The 15,118-nt window shown below is 45.1% G+C and overlaps 1 protein-coding gene across 2 annotated transcripts in view; it reads left to right on the forward strand.

Annotated features, from left to right (window-relative positions):
* The first annotated feature begins 783 nt into the window (after positions 1–783).
* The window catches only part of RAPGEF4 (Rap guanine nucleotide exchange factor 4), a 150,950-nt gene continuing 136,615 nt past the window's right edge, over positions 784–15,118 (forward strand). Inside the window, exons 1-2 of one of the 2 annotated variants that reach the window (XM_035135206.3) lie at positions 784–1,104; positions 12,995–13,137. In XM_035135206.3, the coding sequence (XP_034991097.3) occupies positions 1,040–1,104; positions 12,995–13,137 (208 nt within the window). In that variant the 5' untranslated portion in view covers positions 784–1,039. The remainder of the gene's footprint in view (positions 1,105–12,994; positions 13,138–15,118) is intronic. The other variant, XM_035135200.3, reaches the window with a different exon arrangement.

Consider the following 15,118-nt stretch of genomic DNA (forward strand, 5'->3'; position numbering starts at 1 on the left):
AGAGAACAGCCTTTTCCAAAGGTGTCATGGACTTTGAAGATGCTCGAACTCAGGACAAAAGGGAAGAACGTGCTAAGAGGAAGGCACATTTGGCAAACCCTCGCCGTGATCAACTCCCACCAGGAAACCTATGTCCCCACTGTGGAAGGACGTGGGGATCCAGAATTGGCCTCCACAGTTAGACTTGCTGTTAAGACCGTGTTTATGGAAGACAATCTTACTTGGCTTCGAGGGATCGCCAAAGAAGAGGAGAAAATGGGAGGCGTTCATGAAGAGTTCCGGCACCTCTTTTTCTAGAAAAATAACACTGGCGAGCGGCTTACATCCCCTGCAAGCCAAGAGGACCACCAGAGTGTGGCACTTTGGAGTCCTAGAGGGTTGGGGTTTTTTTGGCATGGCGGTAGGGAGAGAAATGCAATAGTGGGTGTTGGGTGATTTTCCTCAGGAATCATGTGCACCAAGAGAGGAGCTTCCATTCCTTTAATTCTCTGGAGGCAGGTGGCAGTGGCCTTGTGATATTTTCATTCCAGCTCAGGGCAAGGAGAGGAAGGCCAGGCCCGGTGGGTTTAAGATAGGTGAGGCGCCCCTCTTCCTCCTCCCTCCCAAACGTCGCCAGCCTCTGCGCCAAGCAGCGTAGAGCCGAGGCCCCTCTTCTTCATTGCCGATGCTGACTTCAGGGTTTATATTTAGCCCATTGTGTCCAAAGGGGGACTGCAGCGCTCGCAGAACGGACCCGCTGCACGAGCCCAGGGAAGGGGGGAAAGGGGGGAAGGCGGGCGCCTAGGTGGCAGAGAAGGACGAGCCAGGTGGCGCTGCTGCCGACTGCGCAGCGACGGGGCGACGCGGGGAGGCGGCTGCAGGCGGGAGCCCCTCCAGGCTGCGGGGAGAGCGGGCAGGGAGGCGCTGAAGGTGCCGGCGAGGAAGGAGCGAGCAGGCAGGCAGTGGGGCGGGAGGGAGGGAGCAGAGCCCAGCAGCCACCCACCCACCCACCACGGCGGCGGCGGCGGCATCAGTAGCCGCCTGGGTGCCCTGGGAAAAGATGGTCGCTGCTCACACTTCGCATTCTTCCTCCTCCACCGAGTGGATCGCTTGCCTGGATAAAAGGTACCACCGGCGCCTTTGTTTTTTGGGTGGGTGGGTGGGTGGGTGAGGGAATGGGGTGCACCCTCCTGACTGGATGTGTCCCCCCCCTCTTATCCATTCGTTACTGTTGTGGCCTAATATAGGAATACATTCAATCCACGAAGCAGCTGGGTGGGAATATCATATCCCTGCGCGGGAAGAGGGCGGGGTAGTGGGTTTGTAAGGGGACCCCCGTGTTTGTAAGGTCAGCGCTTTCTCCACACGGGTGTACTCTGAGGAGGTAAGAATAAGCCCCGAGGGGCCACGCGTTTTATCAAAGGGGCCGCCTGGGAGATGCTGCACGTGCCCGAGGAAAAGGAAACGAAAGGGTTGTTTCCCCACCCCCGCACCCCATAGGAGCTCCTGGGTCCGCCTCGTGTCTTTCCCGGCCTCCCGCTGCTGCCGCTGCTGCTTCCTATGAGGGCTCTTGCTGCAGGGCCTATGGAGGCAGGCACTGCTGGCAAGGGAGAAACAGGGAGATCAATAATCCATCTGTGCGTGAGCACCTACCTTGGAGATGGGTCACAAGACTTTGGGTGGTGGGGGTGCAGGGAGAGGAGGAGGGGGGTGGTTTCCCAGAAGGCATTATGGTCACTAATGTTATATTATTAATATATATATATATATATATATATATATATATATATATATATATATAATTATTTATTTAGCATCTTCTGCAGTGTGACATATATACAGTCATACTTCGTGTTGCGAACGTGATCCGTGCGGGAGGCACGTTTGCAACCCGCAGCGCTGCGCCTGCGCACACGTGTGACGCGATTTGGCGCATGCGTGTGTCATCTTTTTGTGCTTTGCGCTGAACAGGAAGTAACCCGTTCTGGTACTTCCGGGTTCGGCGCGGTCTGCAACCCGAAAACACATATCCCGCAGCGTTCACAACCTGAGGTGTAACTGTATATATATATATATACAGTACACACACATACACACATATAAATGTCACACTGCAGAAGATGCTACATATATGCGCTAACTTTTCCAGAATGATGTTTCGGTTGTGGGATGGTATGAGTGTGTAAGAGAGAGGGAGACACAGTGAGGGCATAGGGCATTGCATTATGCTTGGTCAGATTGTACAGACATGTCCAATGTGACTGGCAGAGAGACTCCAGGGTTTCAGGCAGATTGACCCTGTGGGTTGGGGGGAATGCTGTCCTTGGGAAGCCCTAAAAAGCTGATACTCATGTACAATCTGACTCCATATTCTTAATGTGTTGGTGTGGGTTGATTTTATTGTGTGGGTTGATTTCGTAGGAAAGCGAAGACGTACCTGCAGTGGTGAGATGGACTTAGCTGGCCTTTCAGCCCCTGAAATGAGATGGTTCTGTATGAACTTTGGCTTCCTGGTGTATCTATGTAGTGCATTATTCTGGTACATACCCTTTGTGGTACATTCAAAAAATGATTCAGTCAAACATGGAGGCCACTTGGCATCTCAGATGCTTGGAGGTGGCTGACCACACACCAAGCTGCGTGCACGCAGCTGCTCACAACATGGATCCTATTGCTCACCACAGTGGATTTCACCACCCCATCACAATCCACAACAACTGTGGTTAGTGTGGTGGAATCAGCAGATTGGTGTGGTGTGAGAAGTTATGCAGAATAGTCTTGTCTTCAAGGACCACCTGCAACCATTACTGGTTTTCAAGCAGACATGGCAGGGTCACTTGTTCCAGATGACTGGCCCTCCGGTTTAGAGCAGGGGGTTCCTAAACACTAGCCCATGAGCCACTGCTTCATGTGGCTGAAGTGAAGAGATGGACATCCAACGTATTACAAATATATTGATTTGCAATTGTATATTTATCGCTGCTTTTATTCCTTATGCTGCTTTATGACAAATACATGTTACACAATAAAATGAAACCTGTAAGAAAGGAAAGGAATAAAAAGACAGCGTTGAAAGGACAGCATCTAGCACAGCACATTACAGTTACAACAGGTATAAAAATCAGCCAAGACCTGCAGCAATTTGCAAGTGGTTCATGGGGGGTGGGGGAGTTCTTGAACCACTAGCTTAAAGCCCACAGTGCAGATTAAAGGTAAGGGGACCCCTGACCTTTAGGTCCAGTCACGGACGACTCAGGTTGTGGCACTCATCTCGCTTTACTGGCTGAAGGAGCTGGCGTACAGCTTCTGGGTCATGTGGCCAACATGACTAAGTCGCTTCTGGCGAACCAGAGCAGTGCACAGAAACGCTGTTTACTTTCCCGCCAGAGTGGTACCTATTTATCTACTTGCACTTTGATGTGCTTTCAAACTGCTAGGTTGGCAGGAGCTGGGACCAAACAATGGGAGCTCACCAATACAAGCAGTATGCCAACTCTCCCCTTGTCCCTTCAATTTTTTCTGGGGATTTGATTTCCCATTTTAAAAAATCCCGGGAGTTAACATCTCCTCTCACCTGACTACATTCCTGGAGATTTATCCTTGCTCCTTCACATGAAAGTGAAAGATGTCAGTAAAAGCCAAGTTGGTGGCAGAATGACTCTCATCACTTCATTCTCTTCCCCACCCTGAAGTTTCTTAAATGATTTCTTCATCATCATGGGCCGCAAATGTGATTGTTCCCGGATGTTGGCAGGCAGGGTAATTTCATGTTGGATCTGATTGTAGGTTTGGCAATAAACAATACGTTGTTAGTCACTGTTGTTCATTAACACTGATTGATGGGTGAAAAGAGAGTAGTAAAGCAACATTTTTTCTTAAAGCACCTGAATTATTCTTGGGGATTGGCTACAGATGGCAAAAAAGGACTAGTGTGATCTCATTCTATCACTGGCAGTCACATGATAGGCACCTTGCAGTGTGCACCATTCATGACCTTAGCTGATCATATTGATTGTAAAATTGATTTCCGTAGGTTATATCTCTTCAGCTGTTTCCCTAAATTTATTGTTGAGCGTTTTTCAGGTAAATGGTGCATATTTATTCAGGAGTATGGCTTTCACTGAGTATGGGTGCATGCACACCAAACCTTTGCTTCCCCTAAAGTATCCTGGGAAGTATAGTTTTTAAAGGTGCTGGGAATTGTCTCTTTGAGGGAATAAACTTCAGTTCCCAGGATTCTTTGAAAGATGCCATGTACTGTACTCTAAATATGCTTTTGAGTGTAGCCTATGGTGTGTATGCACCTTCAGTGGGGCTTTCTCCCAGGCAAGTGTGTATACTGTATTGTGTTTGGCATTAAGAGTTAAGGCCCTGTGCAGTGTATGGGATTGCAGCCTACAGAGTCGTGTCTCATACTGTAAAGGTAAAGGGACCCCTGACCATTAGGTCCAGTCGTGATCGACTCTGGGGTTGCGACGCGCATCTCGCGTTATTGGCCAAGGGAGCTGGCGTACAGCTTCCAGGTCATGTGGCCAGCATGACAAAGCTGCTTCTGGCGAACCAGAGCAGCACACGGAAACGCCGTTTATCTTCCCGCCGGAGCGGAACCTATTTATCTACTTGCACTTTGATGTGCTTTTGAACTGCTAGGTTGGCAGGAGTTGGGACCGAGCAATGGGAGCTCACCCCGTCGTGGGGATTCGAACCGCTGACCTTCTGATCGGCAAGCCCTGGGCTTAGTGGTTCAGACCACAGCGCCAGACTTCTTGCTATGGTCTAAAAAATAATTTAAGATGATGCATGTTCCAGATGAATGGTGATGTTCAAAGATCACACCAGTTAGCCTAAGGCAGGCATCCCCAAACTTCGGCCCTCCAGATGTTTTGGACTACAATTCTCATCATCCCTGACCACTGGTCCTGTTAGCTAGGGATCATGGGAGTTGTAGGCCAAAACATCTGGAGGGCCGCAGTTTGGGGATGCCTTGCCCAAGGAATACCGTACAGTTGAAGTATATATTAATTCTCATGCTCCCTTTGCAATTTTCAGAACCTGCAGTGCCTTTGCCAGCTCTTGTGCTTGTCTGCAGAGGCTGATCACAGAAGAAACCATGTAATGCCACTGTCCTGGTGTGTCAAGAATGTTATGATCCTTGCCTGGCTTTTCATGAATTATTTAAAGATTGAGGGTTGCTTTGAGGACATAGTGAACTGAGCTAGTCCTTTGCAGTGTGACCTTTGTTTGAGTGTAGCTTTCTACATGCTTTTCAAAAATGAATATATAAGTATAGCATTAACAATAAAACAAAGAGATGGTGTATGCAAAATGCATGTGATTATGTGCAGGCTTTTTGTGTAGGAAAAAGGTAGCCAGAGCAGCAAATGTGTGTGTTTGTGGGGAACGCCACAGACGCATAGCTGCCGAGTTATCCCTTATTTTAAGGGATTTTCCCTTATGCTGAATAGGCTTCCTGGCGAGAAAAGGGAAAACTTGGCAACTATGCACAGACGTTTTGTAGGTGCTAGGTGAAGTCCTCAAGGATGTCATTGCAACAATTGGCATTGTGCTGATAACTACAAGACTTAAGGAATGGTAATGCTGGACAGGATTGTTGCCAATCTGTATTATTTGCCCAATAATAATAATAATAATAATTTATTTGCCTGATATAGGGACGTGGGTGGTGCTGTGGTCTAAATCACTGAGCCTCTTGGGCTTGCTGATCAGGAGGTTGGTGGTTCGAATCCCTGTGACGGAGTGAGCTCCCGTTGCTCTGCCTCAGCTTCTGCCAACCTAGCAGTTCAAAAGCATGCCAGTGCAAATAAATAAATAGGTACCGCTGCGGCAGGAAGATAAATTCATGCGCTCTGGTTTCCGTCACAGTGTCCTGTTGCGCCAGAAGCGGTTTAGTCCTGCTGGCCACATGACCCGGAAAGCTTTCTGTGGACAGACGCCGGCTCCCTCGGCCTGAAAGCAAGATAAGCGTTGCAACCCCACAGTCGCCTTTGACTGGACTTAACGGTCCAGGGGTCCTTTACCTTTACCTTTACCTATTTGCCTGATAATCAGTAAGAGCAGATCAAACCAGGCTGCATCAAGTTTTAATTAAGCAGATTTAATTGAACTTGATACAGATTTAATGGAAACCTGACACACATTCGTTGTATTTGTGACTGGGTGCACCAATCACACTCCCCCTGCTTTGCTGGTCAGATTTGGGAGTTCTGCCATTTAAAATAAAAATGGTTAGCAGATATTGCAATAGAGAACACCAGGCACTTGGCCATTGGTTGCATTGTCTTTAACTCTTGGTATGTTGCTTAGTAGTGATAAATTCTTTTCATTGTCCTAAAAAGAAAGATGATGATGATTTAAAAAAGGATACAGACTGATGCTTCCCCAATCCACAAAAAATCCTGACTAATCCCAATGAAGATTATTTTTTATTTATAAAAAAATTGATATACCACAGTACAGTGGTACCTCGGTTTATGAACACAATTGGTTCCGGAAGTCTGTTCATAAACTGAAGCGTTCATAAACTGAAGCGAACTTTCCCATTGAAAGTAATGGAAAGTGAATTAATCCATTCCAGATGGTCCGCGGAGTAAGCGTTCATAAACTGAAGCAAACTTTCCCATTGAAAGTAATGGAAAGTGGATTAATTCGTTCCAGACGGGTCCGCAGAGTACTTAAACTGAAGCGTTCATAAACTGAAGCATGGGTGTAATTGGTTCCGGAAGTCTGTTCATAAACTGAAGCGTTCATAAACTGAAGCAAACTTTCCCATTGAAAGTAATGGAAAATGAATTAATCCGTTCCAGATGGGTCCGCGGTGTTCATAAACCGAAAATTCATAAACCGAGGTGTTCATAAACCGAGGTTCCACTGTATTATGAAAATATATCACAGCACGTTTGCAACAATATAGAACCATAAAGCCAGACAATGACATTATAAAATGTTTAAAACAAGACTAAAGCAAAAAAAATAAATTAAAAACAAATGTCAGTAGACTTTTGTGGGTGGTGCTCACTTAATTGCCTGCATAGGCCTTGGTGGAATAGAAAAGTTTTCAGTAGGCGTTTAAAAGTTGGCACAGAAGGCACCCGCTGCATCTTTATTGGCAAAGTATTCCACGAGACTAGACTGGCGACACTAAAGCCTCGGTTTCTTCTTGTTGTCAATGAGCCTCATCAACTGGGGGCGGGAATGACCAATGACACTCTGAATAACTTGGGTTCCGCCAATCCCTGAGGTATCCTGGCCCCAAGTGGTTCAGGACTTTGCGAATCATTACAAATGATTTGTAAAACGACAAATGGCAAATGATAGTCTGAAGAGGCAAGGTAACAGGATGACCAAAGGTGGGCAGTGCCTTTGTAGGAAGCCCTTGAGCCATGACTGATGCGTTTAAAAATGGTGGGGAGGGGGGGAGAGATCCAGAGTTAGCCATTACTACAGTATTCTGAGTACGTAGCGAGAAAAAGCCATAGTTGTGTTGGGGCTTGGAAGTGTTCAGAGAGACTCAGCAGCCTAGCACAACGATGAGGCTCTCTTTCCCCCACTTGCCTGCAGCAGCCTCAGAGGGAAGCCTTTGCATTATTGTAGCACTGAGCTTCCGGGTCTCTCTGAGCATCCTAGCTGCCTTGTGCCAAAACGGCAAGCCTTAGCATCCCTGCCTGGAACTGAATTTTTATGCTCTGCTACAGAGGCACTGTGGTGCTGGAGGAGACTCTTGAGAGTCCCATGGACTGCAAGAAGATAAAACCTCTCCATTCTGAAGGAAATCAGCCCTGAGTGCTCACTGGAAGGACAGATCCTGAAGCTGAGGCTCCAATACTTTGGCCACCTCATGAGAAGAGAAGACTCCCTGGAAAAGACCCTGGTGTTGGGAAAGATGGAGGGCACAAGGAGAAGGGGACGACAGAGGACGAGATGGTTGGACAGTGTTCTCGAAGCTACGAACATGAGTTTGACCAAACTCTGGGAGGCAGTGGAAGACAGGAGTGCCTGGCGTGCTATGGTCCATGGGGTCACGAAGAGTCGGACACGACTAAACGACTAAACAACAACAACAGAGGCACTTTGAGTGGCTCAGCAGTCTAGTGCCAAAACGAGTGACAGGTTTCCATTTCTGGCTTGCACCTCAAAGATGGGCACTATCCCTGTTGATGCGCTATAACAACAACCACAACAACATCATCATCATCATAATAATAATGATAATTTATTATTTATACCCTGCCCATTTGGCTGGGTTTTCCTAGCCACTCTTAGTGCCCAAAGTGCTCAGAGCGCCACTGAAGTGAAGCACAACCAATCCTAATGTCCTCTTCCTCAGTTCCCACATTGTGAAGAAAGTGTGGGGGGTTTATTGTCATGCTTACCAGAGGGCGATAGAGGAATACTTGCCATGAAAGGTCTGGTGAGCAGAATTGTGTACCCTTTGCAGAATAAAATTATACCTACTCACAAGCTTCCCACTGTAAAACCCCTAGGGAAACCCAACAAAACATTTAGCAGGTGCTGACCTAAAATTTAGGAATGGGGCTAAAGATACTGTAGTTACTAATTTGGGGCCTACTCTGATCAGACTGAAATACTTGAAGTCCCTTTGATTTCAATCAAAAGGTTAAATAGATGTAATAAAGTGTAAAAGCATGCTTATAAGTAATTAATTTGTTGCTGGTTCAATTAGACTCAGTAAGTTTGTTTTAGGTTATTCCAATTACTGGGCTTTTTTTAAAAGCCCACAAGCTGACTTCTGACACCATTTATAAAAACAGCTTGACCATAAATAAATTTTCTCTTGAGGTTTTCAGCCTGCAAGATTTTTTTAAAAAAAGGTTTATGAGGTTTTAGCAGAGTAGTAATCACTAGATTTGTAGCTAAGTGCTTTCCTGACAAAGTGGTATCTGTCCCACAAAAGCTTATGCCCACAAGTATTTTAAGCGTCACAGGACTCTTAATTTGCTGTGATTAGCAATAGATATCTCTTTTTGTCTGGAACAGGCACCCCCAAACTGCGGCTCTCCAGATGTTTTGGCCTACAACTCCCATGATCCCTAGCTAACAGAACCAGCGGTCAGGGAAGATGGGAATTGTAGTCCAAAACATCTGGAGGGCCGAAGTTTGGGGATGCCTGGTCTGGAATCTCTGGATTTTAATTTGATTTCACATTTGAGTTTGTAAGAGAGTCTAAATCAGTGGTCTCCAGCTGTTTTTGGACTACAGTTTCCATCATCCCTGAAAACTAGTCTTGCTAGCTAGGGATGATGGGAGTTGTCATCCAAAAACAGCTACACACACACACACACACACACACACAATGAGTGGACTCCTTACCTTTCCACTTGTGTCAGCATTGACACACTGCTGCAGGTATCCTGACCACATTTCAGAGATACAATAAACCTAATTTTTCACGGTGCACTAAGACTTGCTCCTTTTAAGTCAGCTTGCAGTTGGAGCACTGTTCAAATATTATAAGCAGATTGCCGCCATTGATTGCTTGACGATGGCACTGCACAAAACAGTGATGAAGCCTGAATTTCTGGTCTGTGAAGAAATAACCAACTGACCATTTATTATTTAATTAGCAGTTAAATAATTGTTGTTACATCTTCCAGCCATTCTTCTGAAAACTTGGACAAACCGTTGGCAGTTCAAAACAGTCAGGCAAAAAGAGCTCTTAAAGAATCTGTGGTGGATCTTAAGAGTTCATCTCATACAATGTCTTTCATGTGCATTGAGTTCCTTTTCAACTAGAGCAGCCCGCACAGGTACATGTTGCAGAATGTTTCTGGGGCCATGCAGTTGCCTTACTGCTACAACTGATCAAGAGTGGAATTTCTTTTCTTTTTAAAATATTTTATTGAGTTTTTGCATAAATTTTCCATACATCATTTAACATTCATTCATATCTCATACAATATTTTTTTTGGACTTCCATCAACCACGTCTAGAGATTTCCAATCTTCCTAACTTCTTCTTGTATTTCATAATTCTCTATTACTTTAATTAATACTAACCAGTTTTTATTTTCTTAAGTTTTCTCTAATATTTCATATGGTTCTCCTTACAAAACTTCTTCAAGAGTGGAATTTCTTATCAGAGCCAGAATTCAATAGCCAAAGAACCTTAACCCATCCATACAGAACCACCCACAATCATTTGGAAAGATAGGCTTGTAGGTATTTTATTTATTTAAGACATGTGTACCCCACCTTTTAATTTTACACACACACACACACACACACACAATAGGCAGCTTTCAGCAATAAATAATACATATATTAACACCTGAATAGGCAAAAAATCAACATCAGATAAAATCAGCACCCCTGGTTTTTTTTAAAGCATCAGTTATATTTTATTACTTTTCAGCATTTCAGTCAAAACATGATTTTTTTCCTTATTTTTGTCAACCTCATTTTCTTTGGAGTTGTTGTTTCTCCCCTTCTGCTGCACCCTAGCTTCTAAATTAGCATCCGTGTTTATTAAGAGCATGGACACACACACACACACACACACACACACACACACACGAGTGTCTTAAAACAGAAAAAGGTTTGGTGTCAGATTAACATTTCTTGAGAGGGAATTCCACAGCCTGGCACCGCTCTAGAAAGGGCCTTATTGATGATTGTCACACGCCTAACCTCTGAGGTTGGGGACATATGGATAAGTCAGGTTCATGTAAGAGCTGGTGGTCAACAATAGAACACCTGCTTGGCATGAAGAAGGACTTGGATATCCATTGCCTATGCAAACTGGGCTGGGACAGACTTGACTGAAATGCTGGGGAACTGCTGATAATCAGTGGTATAAGGCAGCTTCCTATGCGCATAGCCTCAGAAACCAAAGTGAGAATGAGTAGCGTTGTCATTTGTTAAGAGAACAAGCTTCTGGTGCACCGCAGAGTCCGTTCCCCGTTCCCCACCACAGCAGAAGTGCTTATACAAGTAAACAAAGCAAACTTGCTTTGCTTGCATATTCTGTGCAGATCACAGAACCCGCCTCTTTTCTCGAGGCAGCATTTCGGTCTCCCTGGCCTAATTCTTCAGGAGGGTGCTGGAGGTAGAGAGAAACGTTTATGAAATGGTAGCAGAGGGAAGGCTCTTCCGAAACAACATCATTTCGAAGTTCCTTCCCTGATCAAAGAAGCACTGCGATTTGGGCACATCCGAGGCTCCAGGACTCATCCCCTTGGGGTTTCAAGATGAGAAGGAATGATGAGCAGATTAAGAAAATAAAAATGGCACTGGTTTTAGTGTGTTCGTTGAAAATACGTGCTGTACTGTGAGACTTCGTGACATATGGTAATTCCAAAGACTTCATATTTTGTGAAGGTTCCCTTGTTTATTGTTTCTGGAAAGCTATTGCGGGGAGAGGTGTAAATTGTCAAAAAACAGGGAGGGTGGGGGGGGGTGTAGATTCCATTAAGAACGGCTTTCTCCCTGCCGTAATAAAATTTGAGCACTGCTCCAAGTACACCCCCCCCCCCCACCGTTTATTACTTCATGCATCTTTGCGGAATGAGAAGCAAAGCGTGGCAAGTCATTCAAATCCTTCCACCTTCCTCCTTTTGGAATCCTTGCTGATGGAGAGGCTCTGGGGATGGGTCAAATGTTGCTGTTTCCTAAACAAGTGAGGACGCAAGACATCCATTTGTGCTCTCTGTGAAAGCCACAACATTTGGAAGCAGCTTCCCAGGCACTTGGCACTGATGTAAAGCTTTATAATACCAGCAACAGGAGCTGCCCGGGAAGGTTTGGCTTATCATCCAAACTGGGGGTCTGGGCTAAAGCCACTCTTCCTTAACTATGATCTGCAATGGCAACAGATTGTGCTTAAGGGGGATGGAGTTTAACCACGATCCTGGATTCAGGTGATATGCCAGATTAATCTTTGCTTAAGTCCATACCATGCTTTGCTAGAAGGACAGGGGAGAAATGGATGTGAACTCCTCTCTGGGAGCCCGAATGGTTGAGTGATCCTGGTAAACCACAGTTTGATTTTCCTCAGATTTGTGAAACAGGCCAGTAAATGGAGGTTTTCATTTTTCAATGTTTTCAGTTTGGACACGCATCAGGTCAGAGTAACACATCAGCTGTGCTCTTTGGGCTCCTCTAGATTACCTGTTTACAGTATTAAGAATTCATCCTGATTTGTTTGCACAAAGCTTACATGATGATTCCATTGCACCTAGTCTTTATTTAATATTTATTCTGATTCGTTTGTGGGAAGGTTGTAAGACGATGAGTATTCACCCTCCATCCATCCTGATTTGCTTGTGGGCTGTTTCTAAATCTCCCCATTCATTATTTGTTCATTACTTTTCAACGCATTTTCCCATCACCTTCCTAACCATAAAAAACTCAGTTTCTTTTTAAGAATTGAGTTTGTTGTACTAGGGCGGCAGAGTGCTTTTATCCACTGTGCAAACCTAAATTTAACTAGTTACAGGTAGGTAGCCTTGTTGGTCTTGCGTAGTCGAAACAAAATAAAAAAATTCCTTCCAGTAGCACCTTAGAGACCAACTAAGTAGCACCTTAGAGACCAACTTAGAGACCAACTAAGTGCATGCACACGAAAGCTCATACCAATGACAAACTTAGTTGGTCTCTAAGGTGCAACTGGAAGGATTTTTTTATTTTGTTTCGACTAAATTTAACTGTTTACTTGAATCCTTGCTGCAAAGCACTGATAGTCTGGAGTCACAGGAACATCTAGAAAAGAACTCTAGAAAAATATATTCAGTAGCTACTTAAGCATTACAGAATTCTGTGCAGCTCATCAGAGTCGGAGCACTTTTCTGAAGTTCCTAGTTGAAGATATTATAATCTGACACTTATAGCCTAGGAAAGGTTGGCATTTGTTGCTGAAGGGTTGAGGGTGTGTGTTTGTGTGTGTATTAATCATCCATAGCCTTTGGGAAAAGGTAACCTATAAAGAAAAAATGAACCCATTATTTGATAGACAGGTAAACATCTCATTTCTGTCCTTGCAGGCCTTTGGAGCGCTCTGGTGAAGATGTGGATATTATATTCACCCGGCTGAAAGAAGTGAAAGCTTTTGAGAAGTTTCATCCAAATCTTCTTCAGCAAATATGTCTCTGTGGCTATTACGAAAATCTGGAAAAGGGAATTACATGTAAGATTTCCCCCCCCCTCTCTCTGTGGATAAGAAAATCTCTTGGTAACTAGAAATCACAAGGTCTTTGAATTATTAGAATGTTGGTAGCATAGAAAATTATTTGTAGCAGTGGTTAGTTTGACTACAGTACTATCGGTCTTGTAAATCTTACTTCCATTTCTGCTATGTAGTTTGCGAAAACTCTTATTTTTAATAGGAAATCCTTCAGTTTTATGTAAATAAGCCCTTTACAATTGTTAGAACAGGCTACAGCAAACTTGGGTCTCCAGCTGTTTTTTCTAGGTTTTGGTCTGGAGAGACAAGCCACACAGCTCTGAAAGATAATGCTACCACAATTTCTCCTGTCTCAGCCCTGCCCACCCCCATCTGTTTTCCTGCCTCCCCCTCTCCTGTTTGCTGGTGCAAGAAGGATTCTTGACTTGCTGCACAGCAGATGGGAGATGAATGCAAGAACAGGACCATAACAGAAGCAAGGTGAGAGAAGCCATGGCTTCATCCTCTTCCACATTTGTGGGACATGACAGTTTTCCAGGATGTGGCCTGACAACCCGGCTCCATCAGTGGCGGACTTTGGGCGTTAAAATTTCGGTGGCTCCCTGTGCAATGCCAAAATTTGTTGTGCCCCCCCTCTGTTGTTCATTATTGTTATGGAGCCCTCTTGGCTCAGCATCCAGTGCGGACGAACTGGTTGTTGTTGTTGTTGTTTAGTCGTTTAGTCGTGTCTGACTCTTTGTGACCCCATGGACCACAGCACGCCAGGCACTCCTGTCTTGCACTGCCTCCCGCAGTTTGGTCCTTCCAGGGAGCACTCAGGGCTGATTTCCTTAAGAATGGATAGGTTTGATCTTCTTGCAGTCCATGGGACTCTCAAGAGTCTCCTCCAGCACCACAATTCAAAAGCATCAATTCTTCGGCGATCAGCCTTCTTTATGGTCCAGCTCTCACTTCCATACATCACTACTGGGAAAACCATAGCTTTAACTATACGGACCTTTGTCGGCAAGGTGATGTCTCTGCTTTTTAAGATGCTGTCTAGGTTTGTCATTGCTTTTCTCCCAAGAAGCAGGCGTCTTTTAATTTCGTGACTGCTGTCACCATCCGCAGTGATCAAACTGCAGTGCTGGTTGTGCTCCCCTAAATCTGTCTCTTGCTCTAGACCCCCTGCCATCATTTCAGACACAATGCTTTTCAATGGAGACAGCTTCTATCATGGCTGCTTCTCCCATTATGGCGTTTGGGTCATCCATACTCTTTCCTTTGTTACCCTCGAGGCATGAGTTTTGCACCTCTTCAAGGGAAGAAAAGTCAATCAAGGAGACTGTATTTATTTCTGGGATTGTATCAGCGTAGCGCAGAGATGAAAAACCAATTTTTGGCTCCATGGGCTAAATTTAAGAAACATTGGGGCCACCTGCCTGTCAATCACACGACATCGTTATTTGACATCACCTCTCAGTACAGTTTCATGTAAATGTTTTGAAAGCCCAGGAAACCAGAATAGATCCACAGAAAGAGCTCCCACAGGAAGCAACAACAAGCTCCAGTTACCACTTGATAGAATCTCTCAGTGAGTAGAATAATTGCAGAGAAGCTCAGCCCACACAGTTGTGTCCTGAAGGTTACTGAAAGCTGCCAAGAGATCTGGAGTACCAGCAAGATCCTGCTCCCCCAATCCACATCTTTCCTGGTAAAGGTAATTAGCTGGGGCAAGCAAAGCCACCTCTGGCTGGATGCCAAATTAAGCAGCTTCAGATCATCATGCATCATGCAAGGATCCCAGAAGTTCCACAGCCACCATCCACCTTGGCCACAACAGAGTTTTGGCGTGCATTGTCAGCAATATGCCGACGGCACACAGCTCTGCTTCTCCTGTACGTCTGCAGATGTGGCAGGTGTATACTGGACTGTTGCCTTGCCTCAGTAATGGACTGGATAAAAGCTAACAAACTGAAGCTCAATCCAGATAAGACTTGGGCGC

This window comes from Zootoca vivipara, chromosome 1 (assembly GCF_965207765.1).
Source record: "Zootoca vivipara chromosome 1, rZooViv2.hap1.1, whole genome shotgun sequence".
In the NCBI taxonomy this organism is placed as follows: Eukaryota; Metazoa; Chordata; class Lepidosauria; order Squamata; family Lacertidae; genus Zootoca; species Zootoca vivipara.